This window comes from Aspergillus alliaceus (assembly GCF_009176365.1).
Source record: "Aspergillus alliaceus strain CBS 536.65 unplaced genomic scaffold BDW43scaffold_7, whole genome shotgun sequence".
In the NCBI taxonomy this organism is placed as follows: Eukaryota; Fungi; Ascomycota; class Eurotiomycetes; order Eurotiales; family Aspergillaceae; genus Aspergillus; species Aspergillus alliaceus.
Genome location: NW_022474690.1, coordinates 837,060 through 865,021, shown reverse-complemented (window position 1 = coordinate 865,021; position 27,962 = coordinate 837,060). Strand labels below are relative to the sequence as shown.

At 48.0% G+C, this 27,962-nt stretch overlaps 11 protein-coding genes across 11 annotated transcripts; 7 read left to right on the top strand and 4 right to left on the bottom strand.

The window, feature by feature from the left end:
• Nucleotides 1-676: 676 nt before the first annotated feature.
• BDW43DRAFT_298002 (S-adenosyl-L-methionine-dependent methyltransferase) lies at nt 677-1,822 on the top strand (the record flags this gene model as incomplete). The annotated part of the gene is made up of 5 exons (XM_032044489.1): nt 677-805; nt 882-1,075; nt 1,146-1,179; nt 1,211-1,483; nt 1,523-1,822. 5 exons carry the CDS (start codon nt 677-679, stop codon nt 1,820-1,822), a joined length of 930 nt encoding a protein of 309 aa, XP_031903852.1.
• Nucleotides 1,823-2,365: 543 nt separating this feature from the next.
• BDW43DRAFT_308026 (phytoene desaturase family protein) lies at nt 2,366-4,148 on the top strand (the record flags this gene model as incomplete). Its single annotated transcript, XM_032046384.1, has 4 exons — nt 2,366-2,387; nt 2,473-2,594; nt 2,640-3,173; nt 3,231-4,148. The coding sequence occupies 4 exons, from the start codon at nt 2,366-2,368 to the stop codon at nt 4,146-4,148; spliced, it is 1,596 nt and encodes a 531-aa protein (XP_031903851.1).
• A 91-nt stretch (nt 4,149-4,239) lies between these two features.
• On the bottom strand, nt 4,240-6,786 carry BDW43DRAFT_323232 (Lycopene beta-cyclase; the record flags this gene model as incomplete). Its single annotated transcript, XM_032049713.1, has 6 exons — nt 6,240-6,786; nt 6,092-6,191; nt 5,699-6,045; nt 5,478-5,651; nt 5,134-5,424; nt 4,240-5,068 (listed from the first exon to the last, which is right to left on the bottom strand). The coding sequence occupies exons 1-6, from the start codon at nt 6,260-6,262 to the stop codon at nt 4,240-4,242; spliced, it is 1,764 nt and encodes a 587-aa protein (XP_031903850.1). The 5' UTR covers nt 6,263-6,786.
• BDW43DRAFT_308024 (carotenoid oxygenase family protein) lies at nt 6,732-8,624 on the top strand (the record flags this gene model as incomplete). Its single annotated transcript, XM_032046383.1, has 3 exons — nt 6,732-6,763; nt 6,818-7,451; nt 7,503-8,624. The coding sequence occupies 3 exons, from the start codon at nt 6,732-6,734 to the stop codon at nt 8,622-8,624; spliced, it is 1,788 nt and encodes a 595-aa protein (XP_031903849.1).
• Nucleotides 8,625-10,385: 1,761 nt separating this feature from the next.
• On the bottom strand, nt 10,386-11,649 carry BDW43DRAFT_308023 (uncharacterized protein; the record flags this gene model as incomplete). Its single annotated transcript, XM_032046382.1, has 4 exons — nt 10,386-10,666; nt 10,733-10,923; nt 11,208-11,395; nt 11,488-11,649. The coding sequence occupies 4 exons, from the start codon at nt 11,647-11,649 to the stop codon at nt 10,386-10,388; spliced, it is 822 nt and encodes a 273-aa protein (XP_031903848.1).
• Nucleotides 11,650-13,001: 1,352 nt separating this feature from the next.
• On the top strand, nt 13,002-15,028 carry BDW43DRAFT_297998 (isoamyl alcohol oxidase; the record flags this gene model as incomplete). Its single annotated transcript, XM_032044488.1, has 5 exons — nt 13,002-13,076; nt 13,130-13,521; nt 13,575-13,779; nt 13,838-14,773; nt 14,837-15,028. 5 exons carry the CDS (start codon nt 13,002-13,004, stop codon nt 15,026-15,028), a joined length of 1,800 nt encoding a protein of 599 aa, XP_031903847.1.
• Nucleotides 15,029-15,489: 461 nt separating this feature from the next.
• BDW43DRAFT_308021 (M1 family metallopeptidase) lies at nt 15,490-17,045 on the top strand (the record flags this gene model as incomplete). Its single annotated transcript, XM_032046381.1, has 4 exons — nt 15,490-15,745; nt 15,794-16,302; nt 16,369-16,422; nt 16,503-17,045. 4 exons carry the CDS (start codon nt 15,490-15,492, stop codon nt 17,043-17,045), a joined length of 1,362 nt encoding a protein of 453 aa, XP_031903846.1.
• Nucleotides 17,046-19,961: 2,916 nt separating this feature from the next.
• Nucleotides 19,962-20,684, top strand: BDW43DRAFT_308019 (NAP domain-containing protein; the record flags this gene model as incomplete). The annotated part of the gene is made up of 1 exon (XM_032046380.1): nt 19,962-20,684. The coding sequence occupies one exon, from the start codon at nt 19,962-19,964 to the stop codon at nt 20,682-20,684; it is 723 nt and encodes a 240-aa protein (XP_031903845.1).
• Nucleotides 20,685-21,231: 547 nt separating this feature from the next.
• BDW43DRAFT_308018 (uncharacterized protein) lies at nt 21,232-21,750 on the bottom strand (the record flags this gene model as incomplete). The annotated part of the gene is made up of 1 exon (XM_032046379.1): nt 21,232-21,750. The coding sequence occupies one exon, from the start codon at nt 21,748-21,750 to the stop codon at nt 21,232-21,234; it is 519 nt and encodes a 172-aa protein (XP_031903844.1).
• Nucleotides 21,751-24,440: 2,690 nt separating this feature from the next.
• On the top strand, nt 24,441-24,814 carry BDW43DRAFT_308017 (uncharacterized protein; the record flags this gene model as incomplete). Its single annotated transcript, XM_032046378.1, has 2 exons — nt 24,441-24,490; nt 24,568-24,814. 2 exons carry the CDS (start codon nt 24,441-24,443, stop codon nt 24,812-24,814), a joined length of 297 nt encoding a protein of 98 aa, XP_031903843.1.
• Nucleotides 24,815-26,365: 1,551 nt separating this feature from the next.
• Nucleotides 26,366-27,277, bottom strand: BDW43DRAFT_266664 (putative cell surface protein). Its single transcript, XM_032040893.1, has one exon. The coding sequence runs from the start codon at nt 27,104-27,106 to the stop codon at nt 26,468-26,470; it is 639 nt and encodes a 212-aa protein (XP_031903842.1). The 5' UTR covers nt 27,107-27,277; the 3' UTR covers nt 26,366-26,467.
• Nucleotides 27,278-27,962: the final 685 nt, after the last annotated feature.

The following is a 27,962-nucleotide window of genomic DNA, read 5'->3' as shown; positions in this document are numbered from 1 at the left end:
ACGCAAAGTGAGCGCCTTGAGGGAGCAATACTTAGTGGGCAGAATTCCCCACCGCCTTCTTCGACTCGACTGTCGCTTATCCTTCCCATTTTGGAAAGATATAGTTGGAAACTTTGGAGAGCGTGAAAGGGAAAACTCACTCAACTTTCATTTCCCCCTATTAGAGCATGTTAAATATTCCCTCTACCCTCACTCCACTAAGACTTTTAGGCTGAGATGCATCCCCCATACAATAATTGACAACCTTGGTGCCCTATCCACTAACGAGCAAGCCCGTCTTCCTGAACCTGTCGCGCTCGAAGGCCATCTAATAGTCGATATGCCTCTCGATCGTGGCTCTACCTCACTGTAAAGAATTGAGTCTAAAAAGTGAAAAGGAGGAGCTTGAAATATAATCCATACGTCCCATCGACACTGTTGGGCGTAAATTCGCGCAACGTGCGTTTGAGTGATAATGCTAGCACCCCGTCAATAATATGCTCCGTGCTTCAGAAATACTCATTTGGGCAAACCCATGGAGGTAAAGACGAAACAGTACTTTTGTTGATCAATTGGATTGTCGGCCTTTCCCACTGAACCCGTGGCACAATGTGAACTTCTCGCCTGTGTCTCTCAAGAGAGTACGGAGTAAGTAACATGCCGTTCGTTCGCCACAGAATTTAGAGCAAGTTATACAATGGCGACTGTTCCGTTGCAAGGATTCACCATCGAAGCGGAAAACCGATTGTCTGACGTGAATTCAGCTATTGGTGACAGTGATATTTCATTTTTCACCACATCTATTGCCTCGAGTATCAAGAATTACGTCTACGAGACTAGCCGGCGCTATCACGGATTTCGGGAAGGGGAATACATATTCCCCAATGACGAGACTGAACAAGATCAAAATGGACATGCTACATCATATCTATCCCCTCATGCTAGGAGGAAGCCTCTATAAGACCCCGATTTCTCAATCCCCACAGCACATCTTGGATATTGGGCCAGGCACTGGCATCTATGCACTTGATATCGCAGATGAACTCCCTAGTGCAGAGATTCTTGGAATTTCCCTGAGCCCTATTCAACCCCACTGGTATAGAAGCTCTCCGATATCAACCGGTTAGATTAATTGGCTCGTGGAAACTTTCTGATTCTGCTCTTAGTGTTCCGCCGAATTGCAAATTTATTGTCAATGATGTCGAGGCCGAGTGGCTTCATGCCGAGCAAGAAATTCGACTATGTTCACAAACCAAATATAGCCGACAGTGTTTCAAATTGGGATCGACTCTTTCAACAGGCCTTCCGTAATACTCGGCCAGGCGGATATTTAGAATTGGAAGAGTTTCCTGTCTGGTTTCACACCCAGGATGGAGAACTTTCAGATGATTCTTATACTCGACAATGGAATCGCCACCTTGTGGACGGCATGATCACTTTTGGAAAGTCCATACGTACCGTCGAACAGCAGGCAGAAAAGATGAAAGCGGCTGGGTTTGTCGACGTACATGAAGACGTGCTAAAGGTTCCTGTTAGATCTTAGCAAAAGAGTCCGAGTCTCACGGAGCTTGGCCAGTGGATGCAAATGCAAACGATAGATGCCATCGAGCCATTGTCTCTAGCCATCTTTACTCATGTCTTAGGCTGGACCGAGGAAGACAGTTGCTTACTCTTCGCCGAAGCTCGCAAAGAGTTTAGAGAGACGACAAGGCAACTCTATGTTTATATGCATTCCATCTATAGTCACATTCAAGACTTTAAGGGAGGCATTGAGTGGCAGAATGTACTGCTTCCTCAAACCTGGAAATGCCTATATTATGTGAAACTCGCCACGAGGGATTAGAAGAGATAGGTGGACACTAACAATACCATCTCCACGGTTGATCCACTGGAAAGCATCAGTGACAGCCCTTCTAAGTCCAGACCATCTTAGTGAAAACGCTGCCCATCGTGCTTTCACCAGCTTGAGGTTAAGTAACCTACTCAGACTGGGACGAATAAAATTTAATATGCTGCAGGTAAAAAGCAGAGATATGGTGTCTAGACTTTCACGCCTAGAGCTGTTCCTCACCTGCAGTTGGCTTTTCATGAGAGGCTAGGGTTCCGTCTATCGTGAACCTTGTCTCGGGTAAAGCATCAAGCCATACTAGTTGGCCCGTCGGAGGGAAGTTGAAAATCCTGATTCTAGAAAGCTTCCCCATGTGGTGACACGTCATAGAAGATTTTGATATCGAGGAAATAAGTAATAAGCATAAGACCTTCAGAGGGCCCAGGGTTTAGAAAGACACAAACAGTATCCTGCATTATTTTCGCGGAATATAGGCCACGAAGAATCTAGTGGCCTTCTAGGAACCCTAGTACTGTCGCCAGAAGCTTTTCAATCAAAATGACTACGGTGATTGTTGTTGGTAGGTTGCTCTCTATAGCCTTTTACAGTCTTGTGTCTCCATATTGCAATATCAAGGACCGAAACAAGTCCTCTAACAATGCCAGGTGCGGGCGCTGGAGGAATTGCCACAGCAGCGCGACTTGCTCAACAAGGTTTCCGCGTCCAAGTCGTAGAAAAGCACGGATTCACCGGAGGACGTTGCTCCATTATCTCAAAGGATGGCTACGTATGTATCAACGCAAATTGGTAAATTGCCGCTAACATAATCCAGCGTTTTGACCAGGGCCCTTCACTGCTCCTGATGCGCGAGGTCTTCCAAGAAACTTTCCAGGATCTTGGTACTTCACTAGAGCAAGAAAATATCCGTTTGTTCAAGTGCGAACCAAATTATTGTGTTTGGTTTGACGACAAGGAGATTATTGAGCTATCGACTGATCTGGCGGGCCTTAGGCCGCAGATTCAGCGTTATGAAGGCCCTGGTGGTTTTCATCGGTTTTGCGCCTTCTTGAATGAGGCTGGTACGCATTATAATCTATCGCTTCAGCATGTATTGCGAAAGAACTTTCCCCGCCTGCTATGTCTGCTGCAGATGGATGTGTTGAAATCTCTGATGTCTATGCATCCATGGACAAGCACCTACTCTCGTGTGGCACGGTATTTTTACTCAGAGAAGATGCGGCGAGCTTGGACCTTCAACAGCATGTACCTAGGTATAAGCCCATATAAGGCTCCCGGGACGTATTCGCTGCTACAATATATTGAGACGGTGGACGGAATATGGTACCCCGAAGGTGGGTTCCAGACGGTGAGCTATGGCAACAACCCCGTTATGTCATCGATACCAACTGCTAACTGATAAAAGGTCCTGGACGCCTTAGTCGACATTGGAGAGCGATCGAAAGTTGAATATCTCCTGAACAGCCCCGCTAAATCCATCCTACTGAACGAGAGCAACAGTATCGCAGAAGGCGTCCGCCTAGAATCAGGCCAAGAGCTCCACGCTGATCTGGTCGTAATAAACGCCGATCTGGTTTATGCATACAATGAACTTCTACCACACACACGCCGATCACATAATCTTAAGAAACGACCCGCATCATGCAGCAGCATCTCATTCTTCTGGGCCTTTAGTGAGAAACTACCCCAACTACGAGTGCACAATATCTTCCTAGCCGAAAGGTACAGGGAAAGCTTCGATGCCATTTTCGCGGAGCACCGTATCCCAGACGAGCCGTCGTTTTATCTCAATGTGCCGAGCAAGATTGACCCATCCGCTGCACCGGCTGGTAAAGAAGCTGTTGTGGTTTTAGTCCCAGTTGGCCATTTGACACCGACACAACCTGATAATACTGACTGGGATAGATTAGTTGATGAAACACGTGAGATGGTTATGAACACCATTGAAGCTCGTACGGGTTTACGGAATATACGGTCCAGGCTGGTGCATGAGATGGTCGAGACTCCGGTTACATGGCAAGAAAAGTTCAATCTGGATCGTGGGGCTATCCTGGGTTTGTCGCATTCGTTCTTCAACGTACTATGCTTTAGGCCACAGACAAAGCACCCGGATATTGGACGGCTTTACTTTGTTGGAGCTAGCACACACCCCGGGGCAGGAGTTCCTGTTTGTCTGGCAGGGGGTAAGATTGTGGCGCAACAGATAATGGAAGACTGGAACAAGGAACAGGGGAGGAGGTCCCGAATAGGGCTTATAAGAGGAGTGATGATGGCTTTCTTAGCATTAGTGGTGTCTCTTTTGTGGAAGCAACACTGGTTCTAACACTTGAACAGAACATTTTACCCCGATATATTTGTTTCTTTGGCACTAATATATCCTTAGTCGAGTCCCCGACCATAGGGATTTCTTTATATTACTGCCTCAGAGCCATAGAGCGATAAGCAACGAAGAGACGCCTCGCAATCGGTAACTTCACCTTGTCACCGACTTGCGCTGGCCTCATACCTTGCCTCAGAGCTACCCCTATCTCCAAATAACTGTCTACGGTCGCGAAGAACGGCCCTTGTACCTCCTTCGGTAGAAATGCAATCTCATTCCGTGCAGAGGCACAGAGATGGTTCGCCTTTTCAAGCGCCTTATCTCTCAAAATCTCCAACCGAGAATCCATAGGAAAGGCCAGAACATCCTCAGGGACGAGCCCTTCCTGCTTCAGCCAGCTCGTAGGTAGATAAACTCGCTTAATAGAAGCATCTCGAGTAACATCCCTGGCTACATTGATATACTGAAGAGCCTGGCCCATCCTTTCGCCTGCGTCTACAACGCGCCGACGAAGGAAAACATTCTTGGCAAATTGATGGCTCGGAAAATGGTGCACAACTAGTCCTAGCGTTGATGCAGCTGCCATGCCAGCGACATGGAAAGAATAGACATCAAGGTCTGACTCTGTGGCAAACGGAAAGGACCTGGGTTTGTCGCTGAACATCAAGTCAATACGGAAGCCCTCGAGGAGACCTCTGAGATGTTCGAGGCGTAAGCGGGAGACGGGGAGACTATCGATTGCTGCGATGAGGGCTGGAGGCACGGGATAGTCGACTCCTTTCGAGGCAGTCAGGCATGGAAATGAGCCCGGGAAGGAGAACTTCTCCTCGAGAAGTTGATCACATTGCTCGATTACCCTGCATGCGGTTTCGGTATCTTGGGCTTCATCAACGAGGTCGTCTGCTATTCGAAAGAACGAGTACCTAGATAGATCATTCATTAAACGTGTCCATAGTGAAGTAGTAATTTAGGTCTACGCATTACTCACAGTATGATTAGATCAATCCGTAGTGGTCCTTGGAACATGGCACTTCCCATGTACATGCTTTGGCTGGATGAAGCTAGACGCTCAACTGACCTAGCCAGATTGTCCACGAACCGTTTGTTGGGGCGATGCTTGTTGGTCAGGAACCGTGCCAGCACTTGGAAGTACGATGGATAGCTCAGGGTTGGCTCCGACGATTGCACTAGTTCGCAAGTCGCCAAAGCGAAGGCATAGTCAATGGATACAAGACCGAAAACAATCATTACATTAGTAACGAGGAAGAAGAACGCCTCTCTAACTCAGTTAGTACGCGCGCATTGTTCATTATCAGAGTTCATAATACATACTCTACATCCATATCACTCCACAGCTGAATGCCCAGCTTGGTGTGCGTTTCAACCGTCCAGATGCCTCGTTTTATGGACATTGTATCCACGAGCCATAGAAACCCTGTAGGTAATACAATGGATGCTATAAGCTCCGATCTAGGAAACGCTATAATGAAGCTGGACGAGAGTAGCCTGTCTATATGTTAGATATGGCCGCACCGGGGGCCTTTAACACTTACCATTGTATGAGAAGAAATGGACCAGCCCATATGATTATTAGCCCAATATAGGTGAAGAGGCCTCCGCAAAGCAAAGCAATAACCCCCCCGACAATAGTGAGCAAGATTATCGAAGCCCCAGTAGTTGTGTGTTCTCGTGATGATCTACCCAGATATATTGGCAGCACAAACCGCCGAGTTAGAATAAGATACACCAAACTGGTATTATAAGTTTGAATAACAAAGAAGAGCACTTCCTCTAAAGGGATAGAGTATAGAGTCCATCCAATTACCGCGTCAGGCGCATATGTCCATACATGATGACGCACCAAGTACGAGTCCCAAGGGATGGTAGCGACGAGTGATATCTACATCAGTTAGCTGTCTGCTCCCATTGATAAGCTCTGGACCTACTATGACGAGGGTAAGAATCCGTTGGCAATCCAAACGTGTCATGAATGGCCAGTAAAGAAGTGTCATGAGTCCCGCTAAGGGTAGGTTGTAGGTGACATGTCTGAAAGGTTAGCAATTTCAAGTTGAAATGTCACGTTGAAATACTGACACCAAAGCATAGGCGAGCTCCATGGCTACGACCCGAACTAATCGCGTTCTGACCTTTCGAACTATAGAGATGGGTGGAAGTTGTGGGGATATTTCCTGATTTATAGCGTGCTCCCGATACGACAACACATTCGGAGATCCAACTTTTCGCCCCTTGCAGCATACTATGACCGGTTCCACGCTTTAGTTCCCCACAAAAAGTCAGGTATATTGTCAGCAACTAATCACCGGTATTATCCCAGCAAGGACATAGCTTATGGGTGCTTGGTGAGTCACCAAACCCAAAAATCAAGAGAGTTCAGTTGAACCAAGCGTCTACCTAGTTGAGCGATCGAAAAACAGGTCCTAGTAAATTATGATTTCATATGCCATGAAACCACGCCGGCCACGAGCAATTGCTTGGAGATGTGGTGCGGCTTAAATACCTAGCCTTTGAATCGCACGTTTTCGCCGCTAGTCGATTCGTACCTAGACTCATTCCACATCCGTCAACATGACCCCTAAGAAAGAAGATCGCAGACACCCGTATGTCGACGCGCCATGAAAGTCAGAGCACGTATTAATTGAGCTTTGTGGCAGATATTTCTCGGGAAACTATGCCCCGATCTACACTGTCCAGCACTCGCATCCTTGCGAGTTTCAAGGTGAAATTCCAGACGAGCTTATCGGAGGACAGTACGTCCGTAACGGCAGCAATTCCCTTCAAGATGATGAACACCAGGACTTACATTGGTTCGATGGTGATGGTATGCTATCGGGCGTTTTCTTCAAGCGCGTGTCTGGTTCGACGGTGCGGCCGTTGTATTCAAATCGCTATATCCTAACCGACGTGCATTGTGCAACTGCGCAGTACCCAAAAATCAACCCAATCCTAACCAGTGTTACAACGCTTATAAACCCTTTAGTGTCGCCGCTGAAAGTTTTTCTGGGCCTCCTGCGGAGCATAGCACTGATTCTCTCGTCATTCATTGGCTTTGTAGTACGCCCAGTCCGGAGAATTGGCTCGGCGAATACCAATATTCTCTTCCACGATGGAAGGGCCCTGGCAACAAACGAGATTGGACCACCGATGAGAGTCTACCTTCCATCTCTCCAAACGGTAGGCTGGTTCACCGGAAGCACAGCTGAGGGCGAACCCCCTGCCAAAATACCAGGGCCGTCATTTGGTGGTCCGGGAATAGAGGGATTCTATAACGAGATGACTACTGCTCATGTATGTCCCCAAGTTGTTAGAATTAACGGACAGTATTTCTAACACAAATAGCCTCGTGTCGATCCTTCTACAGGCGAGCTACTGCTCTTCCATTCGACATTCATCTTTCCATTCGTGCACTACTCCATCGTCCCTCCCGGGCGGGCGGGCAAACATGTGTCCTACCTTAACCAACCAGTTCCTGGTTACACGTCGGGAAAGCTGATCCATGACTTTGGAGTGTCACGCAAGCATACCATAATGCTTGACCTTCCTATCTCTTTGGACCCGGTGAATATGACCCGAAATAAGCCCATAATAGAATATAATCCTCAGGGTCACACCCGTTTCGGTGTCTTCCCTCGATACTGTCCCGCTCAAATTACATGGTATGAAACGGACCCTTGCTGTATCATACATACTGTAAACAGTTGGGATGAGAGTGTCTCCTGCGGAACTCGTGTGCACATGCTCGTCTGCCGAATGAACAGCGCTGCTCATCTTTATCATATGGGAAACCTGGATGCACCACCAGAGGCAATCGCCCTGAGCCCTGAATGTCGATTGTATTACTACCAATTCCCTGCGCATGGGTCCGCTAACATCACCGAGCAATGGGCACTATCAGCCATACCGTTCGAATTCCCGCATATCCCACAACATCTAGAGATGACAGCCGCCCGGTTCGTCTACGGATGTTCTATGCGCGAGGGGAACTTTGCCAGGACACATAAGTCCAGCGTTAAGATTGACTGCATTGTCAAAATAGACGTCCAACGGTTATTGCAGCAGGCCGAGTGTCAACCTAAGACCCAGGTGACTGGGTGTGTTGACCACCGGTCGATAAAAGAGATAATTGCAACTGGCAGTGAGGATGATCCTATTCAGGTGTTTGCCCTTCCACATGGATGGTACGCACAGGAGTGTTCGTTCGTGCCACGCGAAGGTGGAACCGTGGAAGATGATGGGTGGCTCGTTACATATGTCTTCGACGAGTCGCAGCTTGATGCAAACGGAAATGCGCCGACGACCTCCCGCAGTGAGCTCTGGGTTATCGATGCTCGCACTATGAGGGATATTGTCGCGAGAGTGTTGTTGCCGCAGCGTGTGCCCTACGGGATGCATGGCAACTGGTTTTCCGAGGAGCAGGTTCTTAACCAGAGAGAGATAGAGGAATTCCGTTCTTTAGATTGACAATTTTTAGACATAGTACGGTAGATCTGCTGGCCCTGTTTGGTCCGATGTGCTTGGTCTGCCGAAATTTATTTCTAGGGCATATATAGTCAGGAGGTTGCATCGATGTCAAATTATATCACTCTATGTTATGAAGACCTTCGCAAATATCGGTGAAATTATAACCTGACTCATGGATTAAAATGTAGTGAATGTTTTACACTAGCGCTCCACAGTCTAGGCTATCTATTTGTTCACTATGCTACATTGATGTAGCTGGCCGGAGGAAATATTGACAGCCCCTCGAGTATAATTTCTCAAAATAGAACTCCAACCCTGTTACACGGTGTGAATGCTGCGCTTTGGCGATAGCTCAAGGTTTTCAATCTAAGATATGTAAAGATTTTCGCTGCAAGTATCCATTAGACCAGCAGTGAAGTGATAATGACTCACTAATGTAACTACAGATTAGTACCATCACAGTGCAGCTGCAGCAGCTTGGAGTAGCTAACTGTGAATTCTACTAAATGTCTAAGTGTAACTGAAGCGTGTGGATGCCTTTTCATCGATTGATATGTCTCTCGTTCTATCTAACCCCCATACACAACTATTCTCCAATCAATCCTAACTCTACCTACACACAGCACTCAACTAGAAGCTATCCAGTTCCTATCCAAAATGATATCATTCAAGACCTTTCTCACCATTTTCGCTACATTCTGTGTTAGCTTCCAGACCAGGATTGCCCTTCCGACCTCCGATACAGACATTGAGGCCCTCAAGGTTAACGACAACAGCGCGCACAAGCCTGACACGAGCAGCTTGTTCGCAAGACAGGCATGTCAAACTAGCCCCTTCCATCTCCCACAAACGGACTAATAATCCATATCCCCTAGAAAAAGGTAGCATTCTGTGATAGGTCCTGCAGCAAACAGACTTTGCGAATGTTTAAACCCTGTGGTTTATTGTCGCTGCGATCATGCCAGGGGGATGTGCCAATGCCCTATATCGTAGGAAAGCTTTTAGTCATGAGGATGCTTCGATGGCGATCATGAGTTAGTGATAGCCTGAAGGAGCAGCCTGGGTATTCGTCATGGGGGTGATGTGGACCAGTCGCCTTTGCTATTTTATATTATATCGGGTTGCCATATGACTCAGTTGCGCTAAGGAGATTGACTTGATCTTGACATATTCTCGCATATGGGTTCTATCTTTAATACTCCGTTGGATTTCTGATTAATGTTTTATGCCGTCAAACATAAGCACAGAGTTACTCCGAACCATCTCATACCTGTTAACAACTGTCTATGTTAGTGTGACCCCGTCAAAGTATATATCCAAATGTGTCCTATATACAATATTCCCATAGCATCCAATAGTCCTCAAAAAGACGGCAATCACCTCAAGGAAACTACACTCTGTCCAGATAAGTAAGCCCCAATACCCTAAAACAAGGACCAGGAATTGAAAACAGCCCTTATCTCAAAAGCTCGCCTTCTATCAGTTGATTCTGGTATCCCATCATATCTGTGGCCTGAAATCATGAAGTCTGCTATATATATACTGAATCGAACACCTACCAGAACTATAGGATGGTGAAAACAACACAGCAAGCTCTATATGAGGGTTTACCTGAATCACCTGACTATCTGACTCCTAAGCCTGATCTATCAAATCTAAAGAATATGGCTGTAGAGCATACACCCGAAAAAAAAAAAAAAAACTCACAAACTCCCTAACCATCCTAATCTCCCCCCTCGGATCCTCCTCAGATACCTTAAATCATGACGTATTCTGCAATCTCTCCTGCCCACTCGCCCCACCCGTAATATGCACATCTCGCGAATGCGGCTCATACTCAAACTCCCGGTACGACTTCATATCCTTCAACGGCAGCGGCATCTTGCTCCAGCTCGTCGCAACCAAGGACCTCTTCTTCCGCGCCGATGTCGCGCTCCGATCATATCTGTTACCTGTGTACGAGGATGCGTACAGGTACGGCGTTGTGGATGATTTCTTCGAGATGAACGATTTGAAGGGCGGAAGGCAGCCGACTATTACGGCTGCATTTATTTTTTGTTAGTATTGCTCTCTTTTTAATACACCGCGGGGGAGGGTATAGGTCGTACAAATGGATGATTCGGCGATACTCCACACTGCGAGGCCGACTTGGTCTGAGTAGGACTTTCCGGTGATTTCGATCGCGCGGACAATTGCCGTTGCGATGATGATAAAACCGACGCAGAAGACGACGGCGAGACCGAGCTTTTGGTGTTTGTTGATTTTGGCTTTCTGAAGGAGGCGGAGGGGAGACACATTACTGTAAAATTTTTTTTTTTTGGTTAGTGGAGCTATTGGATCTGTAGGAGTTGGTTTGGATGGATAGAATTTGGTACTCATTAGGTCGGTGGCTATGTCCACGGTTGTGCTGTAGAAGATGGAGATCACAGCGCCCTTGATGTCGATTGGTTTCGAGCATTGTCCCACCGAGTTGACGGATAAGTGGCTTGCTTGGATGCGATATGAAGTGCTAAATACCCAATTTGAAGTAGTTCGATGGGGGGATGGCATATAAATACTGATGCCAGCCAGCATCCGATATACGCTAGGAAGGCGAATAGGGCGATTCCGCTGCATGCGCGACGATGTGTTGGGAGCCCGTCTGAGATCATCCAGAATAGCGCTAGGAAGGAGCCCTTGATGGCCCAGAGGACCGTCCAGAAGAGACCGACGAATGACGAATTCGAAATGAACGTATCGCAGGCTATGGTGTTGTTATTGTATGTCCTCTCCTGTGGGGGTTAGGATCATGTAGTAAGAGGTGTGGCGCTTGGAGTGTCTGCAGTATTGCGTTTGTGATGAGCAGAGCCAGTCCAAGCAGGACAAAGTAGCCGTCTGCGAGCAAACGCTTCATTTTCCGTAGACGGATGGCTGTGCGGGTCGCGATGAATGCTATGCCCGGCGCCACGCCTGTCCAGGTAATACCACTGAGACCATTGGCGGACAGGTGGGCTGCCACGTCCTGGGGAGCAGTGGCACTGCTCATACTGGTGATACTGCGGTCATTAGGTGGGAGGGAGATGAAGGGGAACCAGAGGCCAAACGTAGACCGGAAGACATGATGGATGTTTCACGAAAGTCGTGACTCGTAATATGCATATCTATCTAGACGCATGTAAGATAGGCGTCATCCAACATGGCTGATGACCAAAAAGAACCATCACGAGTCGATCTTATTGGGAACCCGAGCGTCGGCCGACTACTGGCCCACAAGGCCAGATGTACTCTATCTTGGTCCGTGCTGTAATGGGGGTCATTTTGAAGTATGTAACACGGTCTGATCTTCCGTAGTCTTAAGGGCAAAATATTCCGAAAATATTCCAAACACTGTAATATCTTAACTCTCTCAGTGGCTTGATGAGATTTAACAATCCCTGTCACTCTACGCAAGATCAGAGCTCTTCCCCAACTAGTCGCACATTATATGCCCTGCACTCCGGAGTAAATGTGCCGCTGCTGACTGCTCGTGTTCAAGGATGATATTCTGCGGTTGCCTGTCATCAGCCATTTCTCCTAGGGCAGTACAGCTTTATATGGGTGTACAAGCCAACGGTTCAATGGCAGCTGGGGAAAATGTGAATGTGTAGAGCAACAGTGCGCCAAATATATCCATAAGCCAAGAGGTTAGCGCACAATTGTTATCCTTTAGGCCCCCTTAGTCTTAATCTAGTGGGGGATCATTTTTAATCTAGAGGCAAAGACACTTGAGCTAAGCGAAGGCGCGGGACAGCGAAACGGACCGTTGCTGTCAACCTTAGCCCCTCCGGCGGACCGCTTGATTATGTGGGCCTGTGAGTGGGGCCTCTTGAGGACTAGATGCTTGGAAGTTGGAAGTTATCCTAGTGTGCGCGAGCTGAACGGTCGACGATAGGGTATCGTTGAAGGGATGACTGATACGGGAAAGAGTGATCAGACATATCGTGCATGTATAAATGAATGTATGTACATAGTTCTAAATCAACGGCCTGTTCCTGCAAGCCTTCATAGAACTTTCCCATCATGTCGGGGCAGATGGGGATTACAGTCAACAAGGTCAATCCCTTTCCTTAGGGGATATGCAAATCTTCCCGACCTCGGTGTAGCATCGAGAACCGCGGTGATGGTACCTCGCAATCAATGCCCTCCCATTTCCCCAATCTGACCATCAGATTAAGTTAATTATAGGAGAGAAAGATTTCACAGACACATCTATGCACGTCCTTGGCACAAATCATGTCGGTTACATCGCGGCCCTCGTATCCGCAGCCAATGAATGCAAGTTTTTAGATTCAGTCCCCACCGCACTTCAACTTGGCCTTCGTGAGCTTCACGTACAATAGGTCTCCTGAGACGTTGACCATGCGTTCAACACTTTGGTCGTTATTAGCCCTTACCGGGCTGGCCGATGCCAACGCCCATGACTCCTGTAAATGCGTGGGTATTTCCGAAAGGCAGCATATGAGAAGTGGTCCTAATATTTGCGACAGACACCTGGAGATTCATGCTGGCCGTCTGTTGACGCTTGGAATGGGCTGAATGCTTCGGTATCCGGAAAGCTCATCGAGAACACACCTCCCGCTATTTCCTGTTATCCAGGCCCTCACCAGAACGGCGAGGAATGTGCGTATGTTTTCTCACAATGGTACAACTCATCCTTCCAGTCTCTCGAGCCGGTGGGGTACATATACCCTACCGACAATAACTGTCCGCCTGTTGATCCCAGCTCGGGAGAAAAGCCCGGAACATGTACTTTGGGGCCATCCCCGTTGTACACGATCAACGCGACGGAGCCGGGGGAATTAGCGACCGGAATGGCGTTTGCAAAGAAGAACAACATCCGGCTTGTTGTTAGGAATACCGGTCACGATATTCTTGGAAAGTGAGTGCAGTATTTTGCCTGAGTCAGAGTAACTTAAGCTCATTTATTCCTAGGTCTGAAGGCTATGGTGCTCTGCAAATCTGGATCAAGTATATCCAAAAAGGGATCACTTATCATGAAACGTACGTTCCATCGGACCACTGCAAGAACACAAACTGGACCGGCTCCGCGTTCACGGTCGCGGGTGGTTACGTGTGGGAAGACGTCTATCAAGAGGCATTCAAGCGTAACTTGACCATTGTAGGAGGAGGAGACCCTGTATGTTGCACTAAAAAGAACACATCACGGAGTAACTTTATCTGACAGTGTACACTAGGTTGTGGGCTGCATCGGTGGCTACATCCAAGGTGGCGGCCACTCACCTGCCAGCCGTGACTACGGTCTTGGATCAGACCAAATCCTAGAGGCCCAAGTCATGCTGGCTAACGGCAACACTGTTACTGCCAATGCATGCCAGAATTCCGACCTTTATTTCGCGATCCGCGGTGGCGGAGGTGGAACTTACGGCGTTGCCACCTCCATGACTCTCAAGGCCTATCCGTCAAAGCCCGTGGTGGCCCAATCCCTTACCGTAGTGCCGCTTGGAAACAGTACCGATGTTCTTCTGGAGGCAGTCACGGATATCCACACCGAGTATCCAGCCATCTCTGATGCAGGGTTCTCCGGCTACGGGACATGGTCTGTCAACGGCCCCATGGCACTATTCGCGAACCAGACGGTCGGTTACGTCCACGCTGTCGCAGCCATGGGTAAATCACGCAAGCAAGCAGAAAGGGCATTTGCACCCCTTCTGCATATGCTGCAGAAATACAATGGCACTTCTCTGTTTGTCTCGGTTCAGTGGTACCAGTTCCCGACATATCCGGCCTATTACCGCGCCATGTCAGGGGTACACCAGCCAGTGGGTTCGGCGAATTCCGCTATGAGCTCTCGGATGTTTGACAAAAGGTCTCTGACCAAGAATCGCACGTTCCTTCGGAAGATGGTCGGGACTATTGCCGGGGCCCCAGAGGAGTACACTATCAACAGCGTGGAACTGGTCGGGGGAGGAAAGGTGTTGACTGACGGAGCAGACCGGTTCTCTGGCTTGAACCCAGCCTGGCGCTCGACATACATGGTCAATATTGTGGCTAGAGGTTGGACGAATGGTACAGACAAGTCAACCGCGCAAGCCGTCAAGAACGATATTACCTATAAGAAGGGTGGGGGGATGAGGGCCTTGACCCGAAAGCTGGGCAGTTATATGAATGAGGTGAGTCCAGGAGACCTTTTGAAAATCTCTGACATGGTAAGGGGCTAGCTAATTCGTGTTTAGGCTGATCGAAACGATCCTCTTTGGGCTGAGGACTTTTATGGTGCTAACTATAAGCGTTTTTCATTGATCAAGAAGAAATATGATCCGGACAGTCTGTTCTACTGTCCAACCTGCGTTGGTAGTGAGATGTGGCACCAGAAGTATATTTTGGATAAGGAGTACGGCCCTCTCTGCCAGGGAGGGCGTAGATAGCGTTGCTAGACAATTTATGTATTGCTGTGCAACATTGATGGCGTAAGGGGGTTCGATCTGTGGATTAAACTGTGCCTTGATTGGAAAAGTAAGTAATTAATGCGCCGACAGCCAGTGGCTTGTGCTAAGTACATCCTCGGATCAGAACCCCCCTCCCTACCGAAGTCGGATCTGCTTGCCGTTCATGAGTTCACCTATGGCGCTATAGAGAACTGGAGCTTGGTAACTTTCCGCACCACTCAGCTTCTCTTTGATGATAAGACGTCTGATGCCCGGTACAAGAGTACTATTGCTTATGTGGTCGCTCACGAGCTAGCCCATCCGTAGTTCGGCAATCTAGGCACCATGGATTGGTGGGATGAGCTCTAGTTGAACGATGATTTGCTACCTGGGTTGGATGATACGCTGTCGACCACCTACACCCCGAGTGGCGGGTCTGGACTCGGTCTGTCAACCAGGGCATGAAGGCTGCCTTCCATTTCGATGGCATTCGCGTCAGTCACCCAATTCACGTCCCTGTTCGCAGTGCGCTTGATGTCAACCATATATTCGACTCTATCAGCTACCTCAAAAGTTGCTCCACTATTTGTATGCTGGCTCATTACCTAGGGGTGAAGATCTTCCTTCGAGGCGTGTCAAAGTACCTTAACTCTCACGCCTATAGCAATGCAAAGGCCGAGGCTCTGTGGCACGCCTTGACAGAGGTTTCAGACCAAGGTGCTAGCGCCCTCATGCGTCCGTGAATTTCCAAGATTGGCCATCCAGTCCTGACTGTCGCGGAGAAGCCTGGCAAGATTTCGACTAAGCAGTCACGATTTCTGTCCACAGGCGAACTTGATCCGTCCGATGACACCACCATTTGGTGGGTGCCCTTTGGATTGAAGGGGAAGAAGGATTGGAAGGGGTTTCCAACCTATCGCTCATGGCAAAGAAATCATGGCGTTGACGACAACTTCTATCTCAACAACAGCGCCACAGGATTCTACCGTGTAAATTACCCTTCTAGTCTCTTGGCTAAGCTCTGCGATCAGCTAGACATGCTCACTACCGAGGGAAAGATTGCCATCATTGGATCCGCTGCAGACCTGGCCTTCTCAGGCCATGGTACGACGGCTTCGTTGCTAACCTTTCTTGAAAGTTTCCAGAAAGAGACCCATCCACTAGTCTGGACTCAGATTCTTGATCCTATTTCTAGTGTTAGAAGCGTCTTCTCCGAGGATAAGAGAATCAAGAAGGACATCGAGAACTTTAGCGTCCGGCTCATCTGCTATAAGGTCGACATCATCGGCTGAGAGTTTTCCCAAGGCGAAGACTATCTCACTGACCTATTGCGCAAGCAGCTCATTGGCCTCGCCGTTACCAGTAGTCACAACAGGGAGGCCTCTACTTCCTGTGTTCTCAAGTGCTATTTCGCTAACTAGTTGCCACCAGTGTCTTCAACGAGGCTCTCAAGTGGTTCCACTTATGGGCCTAGGACCCTGAGACCAACGCCGTTCATCCCTCGCTAAGAGCGCCGTCTGGCCCAGTACCGTTCATAACGGCTCTGCCAGTGCGGTCGAGATTCTCCAGAAGGGTGTGGTTCAACACCAAGTCCATCGATGGCAAGCTCACCTGCCTCCAGGCTTTATCAGCCGCCGAGGATGAGAGCCTCCTGCCCAACGTCATTGTTCCATTCAACTTTAGCTCCACCCCTCAAGAGAACGTGGTGGCTGCAGCTGTTATGCGTATCCTGGGCGGTGGCTTGGCCGCGAACCCCATCGGCCGCGTTGTTCAGTGGGCTTTCATGAAAATCAACTGGGGCGCATGCCGTGCCAAGCTGGGTAACCCTAAACTTGTTGGCCGCTTTGTTCGAGTTAGCTTAGGAGAATTCACGGACCTCACAGATATTCACGACATTGAATCATTCTTCATGGACAAGGACACGACATGCTTTAACCGTACCCTGGGCACGGTCAAGGTCAAGATTCGCAGCCGCGCGGCGTATAAGCATCGCGATTCTAGTTCTTTGAAGAAGTAGTTAGGTGCTAACAGCTATCTGTAGCGGTGAAGTTCAGTATACATCGAGTATTAGAGTAAATATAAATATAGACGTATATTCATGACCAGTCCACGAAAGTCCGCACTTTTGGGCACAGTGAACGCCACGCCGTTGTACCGTCACCGCCATCTCCCCTTCCTAATCAACGCAGTAGATAAAATGCAGTAGATGCTTCATATGGCTTTACAGTTCGTACGTAAGTATTTCCGCGTGGGCGACGATGACTTTGTCCGATGAAGTAAGTTCCTTCGCTCCACACGTCTGGACTCCAGTGACCCATCGTTCTGTCACACATTAGACCAAGTAGAAAGGGATGCCTTTATTTGTACTCAATCCCACAGTGGCCAGTATTACTCAAATTACTCAAGCTGGCGTAGATGGGCGATCATACGTTGACCGGTGAAAGAAACAAGACCGTGACAAGTCGTCCCTCAGGCCTTGCATAAAGCAGGCGATGGACTTGTATTCAAGTACCGAACCCTCAACGCAGCGACACCTACATGTAACCTGCAAGGATAAATGGCTATTTTCGGATCACTTACTACACTGCGGTAGAATCTCTCGACATTATATTTGAGATCTTCACTGGCTGGATTTCGATTGGCATCATCTGTCCCGTGTGCCCTTCCTGACAGAAGAGCCTATATACATAGTAAGAAGTCTTGATATAACTCTATCCCACTTATCCAGTCAAATTGGACCTACTCATAAACCCTTTTAGATGGCTCCCCGTCATGAGACCAGCATCCACTAAGCTCCCTTGATGCACGAGGGAGACCCCGAAGACATCCCCAATCACCCATCCTGAAAGCCCCGTACTGGCCTTCTCGGCCTCCCGGAAAAAAATTGGTATATTCATGGCGGGCTGTTCCTCGCCTGGATAGTCGTCTACATCCTCCCATTGCTCAGCGACTACTGGTCTTCCGGCAAGGCGAATACGAGCTAGAATGTTCTACCCGACCTATACAGTCAGTGAACCCTTCTTTGCCAAAAACCAGTATTAAATGGCTGATAGCACCGGCCCCCGATCACATACCTCAGTATGAATACCGCACTTTTTCAGACGGAGTACCCGGAGACGGATCAGTGTACATGGGAGACCGAACGAGGAAAACGAGGAGAAGTGGGCCTGGCTAAGACGGGTAGTGGGATTCATTGACCTAGAACATCACGAAGTTGAATGGTTGTTGAATACCTCGGTCGATGCAGACACCCGTTATATAGGTAGCGTGGGTGCATTCCACCGGCTGCATTGCGTGGTAGATTTGGTACTTGGATACTTTCTGATATGGCACGTTACTTACGTTGTGCGGTAGTACTCGATGAGACATATGCTTTATTGGCCGGAACGCATACCTAAGATGAAAGATCATATCAGTAAGCTTCCCCCCTTTCTTATTTACCAGTAGGCTGGACCTGGCTGAATCTCTTTGCGCCAGTGCACTGTGCGGAACTGCTTCGCCAGGCAATTATGTGTCACGGTGATCTCGATATCGATACTCATGTGTACGATCCTGTCACGAAGGAGTTGGACGTAGGCTCGACTACACTTAAAGGGGCAAAGCTTTGCAAGAAGATTGATCATTTGATTGCGTGGGGTGAAGAGCGCAGGTCAAAATTGTATTGGAACTTCCCAGCTAGTGGCGATAGAGAAAATAATATATAGCGACTCATGGGACATTTTCCCTAGGGATCCGAAAGAGAGTTTAGAGAAAAAGACAGTGCTTTGGCTATTTCAAGTTTCAACGTACAGGGTTTATACTTTACATTAATGCGTGTTTGAGTGTTTCGTAATGTTCCTGAGGTATACAATAGCTTACAGTTTTATAGAGAGTGTCGAGGGCCCTGCATCTGATGAGGAGTCGGCAAATCTTTACCTCCCTTAGCCCTACTGCTACTCACAAACACAAGATATTGGATGAGATATGTTAGCCGGTGACTTCTGCGGATCAACTATACTTAACCAGTAAGTCCCATGGGTAGTATTCAAATACAATAGCATATGGAGACACTATAACACATTATGAGTATGGTAGCCGGGGCGAGATCTATTAAGAAAAAGGGATCTCCCTACGGTATAGACGCAGTGCACTCTCTCCTTCTCTCTTTGTTCTGTCCTTTCACTGAGGTTTGATGAAACAATAAAGCAAGGAAGGATCTGCATTTTTCTATGTTTATAGAAAACAAAGACAACAGATAAAGAGAAATTTAAGCGTGAAACATGTGGACAGCTTTCAGGTTTAATGGATAGGGATAGGATTGTTAGAGCCGCTTTCAACAAGATATTTATTCTATTGACATCTAAAGAAGTCATTGACGGACGTAATAGTCGATTTTACAAAAGCAAGAAGAAGGTTCCAAGTTAAAGGAGAGTGGATTTAGCCATGGTTGGTTATCCAATATCTGTTACGCCACTTCCGGGCAATGATATTCACAGAATCTCTACAAATAACGTGACGCAAAGACCATATAGCTCACTTGAAAAGAAATGGACCGCTGCCTTTGTTGCTGCTGAAAAGAGAATATGCCTCTATTAATCCCAAAAAGGAGATAGTTTTCCAAGAGGCTCCTAGTGAATATGGCCGCCGTTGATGGAGACAGAGAAGAAGACCCTTGTCCAAACAATAACCGAGAAAGGAAAACAATGATATCTATGCGTCGATATCTTCTGTTATAGCAACATAAATCTGATTTCCACCGCCTTCAAAAAACCCAGGTGTTCCCTCGATTGCACCCACATTTTCTTACAACGCGTCGTTCCATCAACATCAATACCATCGCCGTCCTCACCGACGACACACCAAACCTCAGCTCACAACAGACCTGCAGGACTCAAAAGACCTCCTGTTCTCATATCAAACAAGCCAGCCTCATAAAAAGGAAAACGAACCAAAAATGCCAACTCCACCCCCCACCCCACCAACCCAACTTATAAAAACCCTCTATACGCAAGAAACCACCCTAAACACAACCTGGACAAAAACCCTCCACGAAGCCCGCAAAGCCCACCACGAAACCAACACCCCCTTCTACAAGCACCGCTCGCAACAAGCAACCGGCTACACGAACGACACCTGTACCCACACTCCCCTCATCGAGGACTTCTGGCTGCTCGCCCTCCGCAAAGAACCCTCCACCCGCAAAGCAGTCACCAAACCCGACATCGGGCCCTTGAAAGCCTTGACCGATATCCGGATCGAATGGGGCCAGGGGTTTGACTATGTCCTCGAGTTTCAGTTTGCGGCTAACGAGTATTTTACCAATCGGGTGATGCGGAAGGCGTTCATTTTTGAGGCGGGAGATGCATATCCGTATCCGGTGCCGGTGGAGACGAGGGGTGAGGATATTTATTGGAGGAAGAATCATATATTGCAGGCGGAGTGTCATGCGAGGATTGGGGCGAGGTCGTTCTTTGCGTGGTTGAGTCGGTCGGTTGCGTTTGGGGATGGGTTGAGTAGTGAGGAGGAGGGGTTCGTTGAGGAGAGGCTCGGAGGGGATTTTGATCTCGGGGAGGCGATTAGGGATCGCGTGCATCCTAATGCTATGAGTTATCATTTGGGGGGGTTGGGGGAGGGGGAGGAGGAGGAGGATGATAGTGATTATGATATGGAGTGGTAGAGTGGATTGGATAGGGCTCAAGTTCACGACGTTGCTGCGTGAGTAGTGGAGGGGGCTTTATCATACTGTGAGGGAATCTGGATATGCTGATTGATGGGAGGAGCTAAACAATGTATCTCTTACCGAAGTATTGCTTTGGACGAGGTCGGGACAGTTGTCAGCTTGTGTGTGCATAGTCTACTTTTCTGGCTATTTTGTTTTGCAGGGGACATGGGGCATCACATCTACTACAGCGATGTTTGGTAGAAAATGAGAAATGAATATGTTGCTTGACTTGCTTAACCCAGTAAGCAGAGTAAAAGCACCGTTGTCGAAATAACACAAAAGAAAAGTAAGAGATCAACCCGAACTACCTTAACCTAAGCATCCCATGGTGAATAGCTTCAAAACAGGCCGTTTATAGTTTTTCCGCCACGGTTACCTTCGATTGAAAGCAGTTCTTGGAACGTCAGTGCCAGCACTAATTAAGAAATTTGAACCACCGAGAAACAGCCACCCCTAATTGTATTATAGCAGTCCTTAGACGTATCCTTCAAGGGACTAGCAATCAACGTCTCCTCATTATTTTCATGCATTTAGGCCGAATCCAGGGCGTAGGTCCAGGGTACCACTTGAGACACTTTCCATTGCAACAGGCCCATTGATGTTCACCGGTAACTCCGCACTCCCACGCATGTGTGCAACTCTTGTCTGTTTCCTCGCTTGGCTTGATGGCCGGCTTCTCATCTGGCTCATTTTTCGGTGAGCGATAGCGCCTCTTGTTCAGCTTAGGCTCCTCAAGTGTTCCAGGCGTATCTTCACCATCTTCATCCTGATCTGGCTCTTCCGGGAGCTGTTGCGGAGGCTGTTTGGGAGGAACCCGCCTGCAGTCGTAAACATTCTGGCAGTAACCACCGCAGCAGAGATATCCAGGGCTGCACTCAGTGACCCAGTTACAGGTTTGGAGAGGGGTGGCGGCCTCCCTTTTCTTGTAAAGGTTCGAGATGTCGATAGCGTCGTTTGGTTTGGGGGTCGGGACGGAGGCCACAAATGTGACAAAAAGAAGGAGTATACTAAAGATCTTCATTGTTGTAAGGAAGGCCCTTTTCGCTTTGATTCTGGGTATTTTGCGAAGGGATGACAGACAAGTTAGATGATGTGAGGAAAGGAGCGACGATCTAAAGGAAAAGTTGCGGTGAACTATTGTAAGGAGTGACTAAATAATGAGAAAAGTTGAAGTCATATTCATCAGAGCCTGCTCTGCTGGAGAAGTGAATTAAAAGATGTTCAGTGAATGTCGAGATCCTCTTAGGAGAAGGGTTAAGTGGCCCTGATTCGGAAATCGACGAAGATGAGCTGTGGATCACATCCCTGAAAGCCCGTCATTCACCCTGTAGCAAACGGGAAAGTAGAGGGAATGAGGCCATTCATAGTCAACGATTACCCTCCCCAGTAAGATCTTTGTGTATCCAACCTCATCCGCGGGATGAAACAACAAGCCATACTCTCACCGGATTGGATAGACTCTGGGATGGACAGCGGCGCTACGGTGAGTTTAATTAGGGAGCACAAAGGGCACCAATGATGGACCATGGGGACAGTTAGCTGGATGATTTAGTTACACTCCTGCAATTTGTTTTCTTTGTCCTGATGCCTTATGGTGTTGGTCCAGCCCGTGCTTCGACTGGAGATTAAAAATGGGCCAGGATATTCCTTCCGATGCCCACAGCCTTGTCATGCGGTACAACGGCAGCCCGAAGCTTTGGGGAAATTTTAATGCTAATAAGATGACAGATGACCGGGATCTTCAATGGTGTGACAAAAATGGAGAATATCCAACTAAGGATCTATCCTGCCACGCAGTAAATTGAATAACCCTAAAAATCTTGAACAAGATCATTCTCCGCAAGTCCGGTGACAGACCCTGAGAACAATCTCGTATTCTCTGTATAGTATGGAATAATGTTCGGCTTTGTCAAGAAGACCATACTTTTAAAAGATTATGGGTCTCATCCTGGGGCTCAAACTTGTCGTCTGCCACATTGTTCTCAGCTCGTACATCCACCAGCCCGAGATCGGTCGAACGCAAATCGGTTTCCCCACAGGCGTAAATTAGAGACCTACCAGCCCAGCGACCACCCTTGTTTGCATGCCGTTAAAACCCACGGGGACTGAATCAAATCCCGAAGGCACTTTGCTCTCGCGTAGCATATGATACGAAACCCGGTCAAGCTGACATTGCGATTTTGGCTCGTCCAGGGGCGGACCATCTTCATTCCAAAAGCGGAATGCAGTAACCCAGCCGGATAGGACCGGGACACCGCTGCCAGGCATTCTCATGGATCTCATGGATGCATTTTGTTTAGAGGTTCTTGAACTCAACGCCATTTAGATCTTCGAAGCAAGCGAGGAGTCTTCGGAGAATCGGACGTGAGAGGCGAACAAATCGTTTGGGCTCGTCGCCAAACCGAGTAATCTTCTCGGCCTTCCGCAGAACTTTTAAATATCTAGCAATGGAAAAAAAGAAGAGTAAAGAAATCATTGCGAAGACTTTAGAGTTAGACTAGAAAGGGCAATTGGCAAAGGATATAGGAGTTCTGTTAAGCATGCTTAAACGATTGTGGGGCAGAATTTTACATGCTACAGGGACAATATCTACTTTTGCTGGGATGTGCGAGTAGGCCATTAGACTAAAGGCAACATCAATCTCAACGACATCACCAAATTGCTGGATTATCTCTTGTGGCACAGTTTCTGATTTGAGTTTGAACGCGACTCTCTCGCATCTCATCATGGTCCCCCTGAGGGGCATTAGTAGCATATATCGTGAAGGCGCGTATTGATAAGTTGCGTATAGTCCTGTTTTGATACAGTACTCCCAGGATAGTCTCTCGGCCGTTGAAAGGGACATGACTACTGGCTAATATCGTATATACAGCAACTAAGATGGAGAACCCAGTGGCTAGCAGATAATGGCACAGGTATGATTGGAAGAACCCTAACTTGGAGTAGATTGCCGGCACTTGGCCCTGGATAAGAGTCATCCTGAAACCAAAGTGAAAGTCGGAGGTTCGTAACACTCGACATTAGATATCGGATAACTTAAGATTACTGTGAAGGGAATGAGGCACGTTTCGGAACGCAGGGGTGAACAAAAAGTACGTTCTGCTTCGAATCGCTGCAGACCAGGATATGCAGCTTGCCAATCTCACAGCGTACATACCCTTCTCGAAAGCCCCAGGAAGACACTCATACTGAAGCGGCAGAACCTCAGTAAGCGGATTCCCGATTAGTTTGTATTTAAGCGGTCTATCATGGCCCTATTCCTAGATGAATACGATCACCCACCCTTGGGTCCAGAATAGAACCATCATAAACGTTTCAACCGAATCAATTGATGACCAAATTGGGGCATCCTGTCTACTCTGTGCCCTTTTGAGCGTGTTCAGCTGGTGGGGCTGAGGTTTTTCTTTAGCTTGGTCCGCAAACCGAGTCAGGGGCGACAAGGTATGGCCTGATTCCTCTAACGTCATTGACATGACTGAACCGGTCAGGACAATAGGTATAGTAGCCGCCGCAGGATCCTAAGGATGGGGTTAACCTGGGACTTGGCACTAAATGTCATCGTTCGGTCATGGAGGCGAATGATCATTTCTCATTGGAATATATCTGGGTCGAAAGAATGAGAGTCTACCGACAGTGTTTTGAAGTGGGCAAGAATAGGGATTGACTATAGCTTTTCCCCGGTAGCAAACATAAATCATTATCAACATCATCATGCCGAGCCCAAGCCTAACAACAGGGAAGGGTGGATCACTTGCAGCCAGGTATGTAGCTGTCCCTCCCCCCCCCCCCCCCCTCTGTCTCTGATCATTATTTCACGAGGAAGCTGACATATAGCTAGATCCCGCAGAACAGCGATCCTAAGCATATTCGCTATCATTGGCGGTAGCTGGCTCGCTTTCCGAGCGCTTTCGCCACGGAGAAGCCAAGCGTATGTGTCAGAGGGCGATCACCGGGCTCAGAACGATGAGGTTATACTTGGACGCTCGAAGTTCGTGTCGGAAGCTGATCGAGAAACAATGAAGGGTGGAGGGACAGGCGAAAATAAAACTGGCCGTGCACCACGTAAGGGGCTTACGACTCCTTAATAGATTTTCATGCAGCTCTGTATCTGATTGATTGTATTTCTCTATGATATATTTTGTTTACTAAGTTCGATATGTACAATATAGCTCTCTTTTCCCAACTCCTCAACCATTAACGTGGATTTTCAAGGAACTTGCCCCGTTGCGTAGATAAGCCGTACCCTCTAAATGGAACGAGTTATTGATGGCGGCTAATTCAACATAATTTTACCTGGTTATGCAGTACCTCACTTCTGGGTTATGCTCTCAAACACTGGGTGGGTGGGGCCCAGGCCATTATTTGCCTCAATTAACTTGCTCAAGCATGAAGTGACAGATGGATTATTGACGAACTGTCAAAGACAGAACCCGTAGACCCACAAATGAGGGCCCTGTATCGACTGCTCACAGACTCATATTCCGGATTGATGCAATCACACATCTTTCGGAAAGCCGGATCGAATCGAGTCCAGACAAGATCTGACGTCACGATGTGGGGACTTTATACCAACCACCCATGATGTACTCGTCACCTATTCCAGCGTGTTGTAGTTAGGTCGAACCAAGATATCTTACTCGGAGCAGATATCTGAACCCTTGGGGCCGATCTGCAGGCACGTAAGGGCGGCATCATAGCCTCACGACTTTGACAGACCGCCAGTTATGTAATACTACGAACAAGGCACACTGGACGATGGACAAGCAGAATATAAATTGGTGTCATGGAATATATTTTCCTTGTTCTATTCAGTTAATTAATCCGCAATCGATCAATCTATCAATATCCTCTTCCACTCGCACATAATCCAACAAGATGCCTCAGTACAGCAACGGCCAAAATGTTATCTACAAGCCCATTGGTGGTATGTTTACCAGGTCTCCTGGAAAGTAAAGATAGCCTCTGATGATTTGATGATCGATTTCAAAAGGCCCCGACTCGAGGACCCCAGAGAGCATCGGCACCATTAGGTCTGTCCTCACTGAACCCGGAGCCCAGGCCAGTCGGAATGTCGACGCAAGTGAGGATAACCCGAGATACGAAGTAAGCCTGTTCGTGACGCTCGAGCCTTGTAAAAGTTCTAATAGAGTTGGGTAGATTGAGAACCGGAAGACCGGAAAGACGACGTCGGTTTATGAAAGGAACATCCTTGGACCGGCCGAGTAAATAAACTACAAGGGAGAGAACACTTTAAATTTAACCCTCGAATTCCGGGGTGTTTCTACCAGACGCCAATTATAGCAATCGAAAGCTTGGAGCCAAAGTAGTCTTCCTCTCGCGTCCGTTGACTGGTCGGAGCTTGTATGTAGATGGGGCGTAAATATGCCTGCCATATAAGGGCGAGTCTCCAACACTACGGCTTGTTATGCCGACCGTAGTGTTTACTTCGCAGTGGACAATCATCATGACGATCATGAAGATCAACGGGTGATCGCCCGGGTATTACTGTATACCATTATCAAGAGGAAAAACGCTGAGAATTCATCGAGTGGGGTTAGGTGATCCAAGGTTGGTAAAAAAAAAAAAAAAAAAAAAAAAAAAAAAAAAAAAAAAAAAAAAAAAAAAAAAGGAGCAGGTCCGCAAATGATACTGATCATATATTAATCTACTCCCAACATCACTCATTGCGAGCTACCGTTGACAAGGAATGCCAAGACTATACAGCTAAGTTGGGCTCTCTACAAGGCCATAACGCCTACCAAGGCTCCCGCAAAGGCCAGGACACTGGCGACATTAGAAACTGACACGCTAGCCGCGTTACCAGTTGGCCTAGCGCCTGACGAGCTTGTCGCATTGGAAGTGCCACTCGAGCTAGGCGAGCCAGATGTGCTAGACAAGCTAGAGCGGGACGAGGCAGCGCTCGAGGATGAGGCCGCAAGAGATGAAGACCCGGCGGCGGCAGAAGACGAAGCTCCACTGGAGAGGGTGGGCGCGGCAGTGATCAAGGTGCTACCGGTCTTGGTATTGGAGGAAGCGGCCGAGGTGGGCATGGTCGAGGACTCGGAATCAGTTACCGAGGCGGAGAGAGCCGAAGTTGAGGGCGCAACCTTGCCATTGGGACCCCAGCCGGGAAGATAGCTTGGAGTCAGGGTCTCGGTCCCTGTGTAGGCCGCGCATCCGGGCTGGTTGTGCTTGGGAGGAGCGCGACCGCCGCCGCAGTCGGGGAAATCACAGATCTCGCCGGTATCGGGAACGTACCAGATCATACTGGCCTGGCCCCATTGATTCACAGTTGCGGACTTAGTACAACCAACAAGATCCGTGCGGGCCGCAGCCAGGCCAGCGGCGAGGAGGATGGGGAGAGTGAACGACTTCATTTTCAGCAAACTTGTAGTCAAAATGAACGACTGACGGTCGGTTAAATGAACGTGAGGGAGGACAAAGAGTGACAAAAAGTGACAAAAAGTGAGTGAATGCCCTGGGAAGGGAAAAAAGAGGAAGAGGTCAGGAGGAAAAACTGGCTCCCTTCTCCTATATATGACCTATTTTAGGTTGCCAAACTCTTCCATGTCTCTAGGAGCCTAGAGCCCCTGATAGCCGCCTTCTGTAGGCTGCTAGCCTTCCTTGTTAGTGGGTGATGCTTAACCCATTAGAAACTTCCCATCATTTGGGGGCGGAATTAGGGTTCAACCATGGAATCCGTAATACACCGGGCCATACCGAATAGTAACTAGCAATCTTACGAAACGAGATTCTTTGCCGTAACCCTGGCGAATCGATGTCTAGAGCTGCTGTGCATGGTATGTGTATTTAAAGGCTGTAATTTGGTCATCGGTGTAAATTCAAACCCTGTAAATGGCTGAAAGATACTTCCATCACTAAAGTTGATCGAGTCGATTTATGTATGCTTTGGGGCATATTGACATACTCTTGGCTTATCCGCCCTATAATAGCATTTACAGAGCATGTATACATATTATTTCCTAATAGCGACTGTTAATTAATCCTAGTAAATCGAACAATTATGACTGATATAGTTAACAGTGCATGATTCCTGGTATTCAATGCTACCGATTAAATTTTTACCGCATGCTACGCCGGGTGGGATGGACACCCTACATATGTGTCGGGTAGGTCGGGGCACTAGTGCATCTATAACCAACCACTACCATAAAGGCTGATATGCTGCACCCCGGTTTTCTTTTTGATGTCTTCTAGGAGACCCTTGATTGT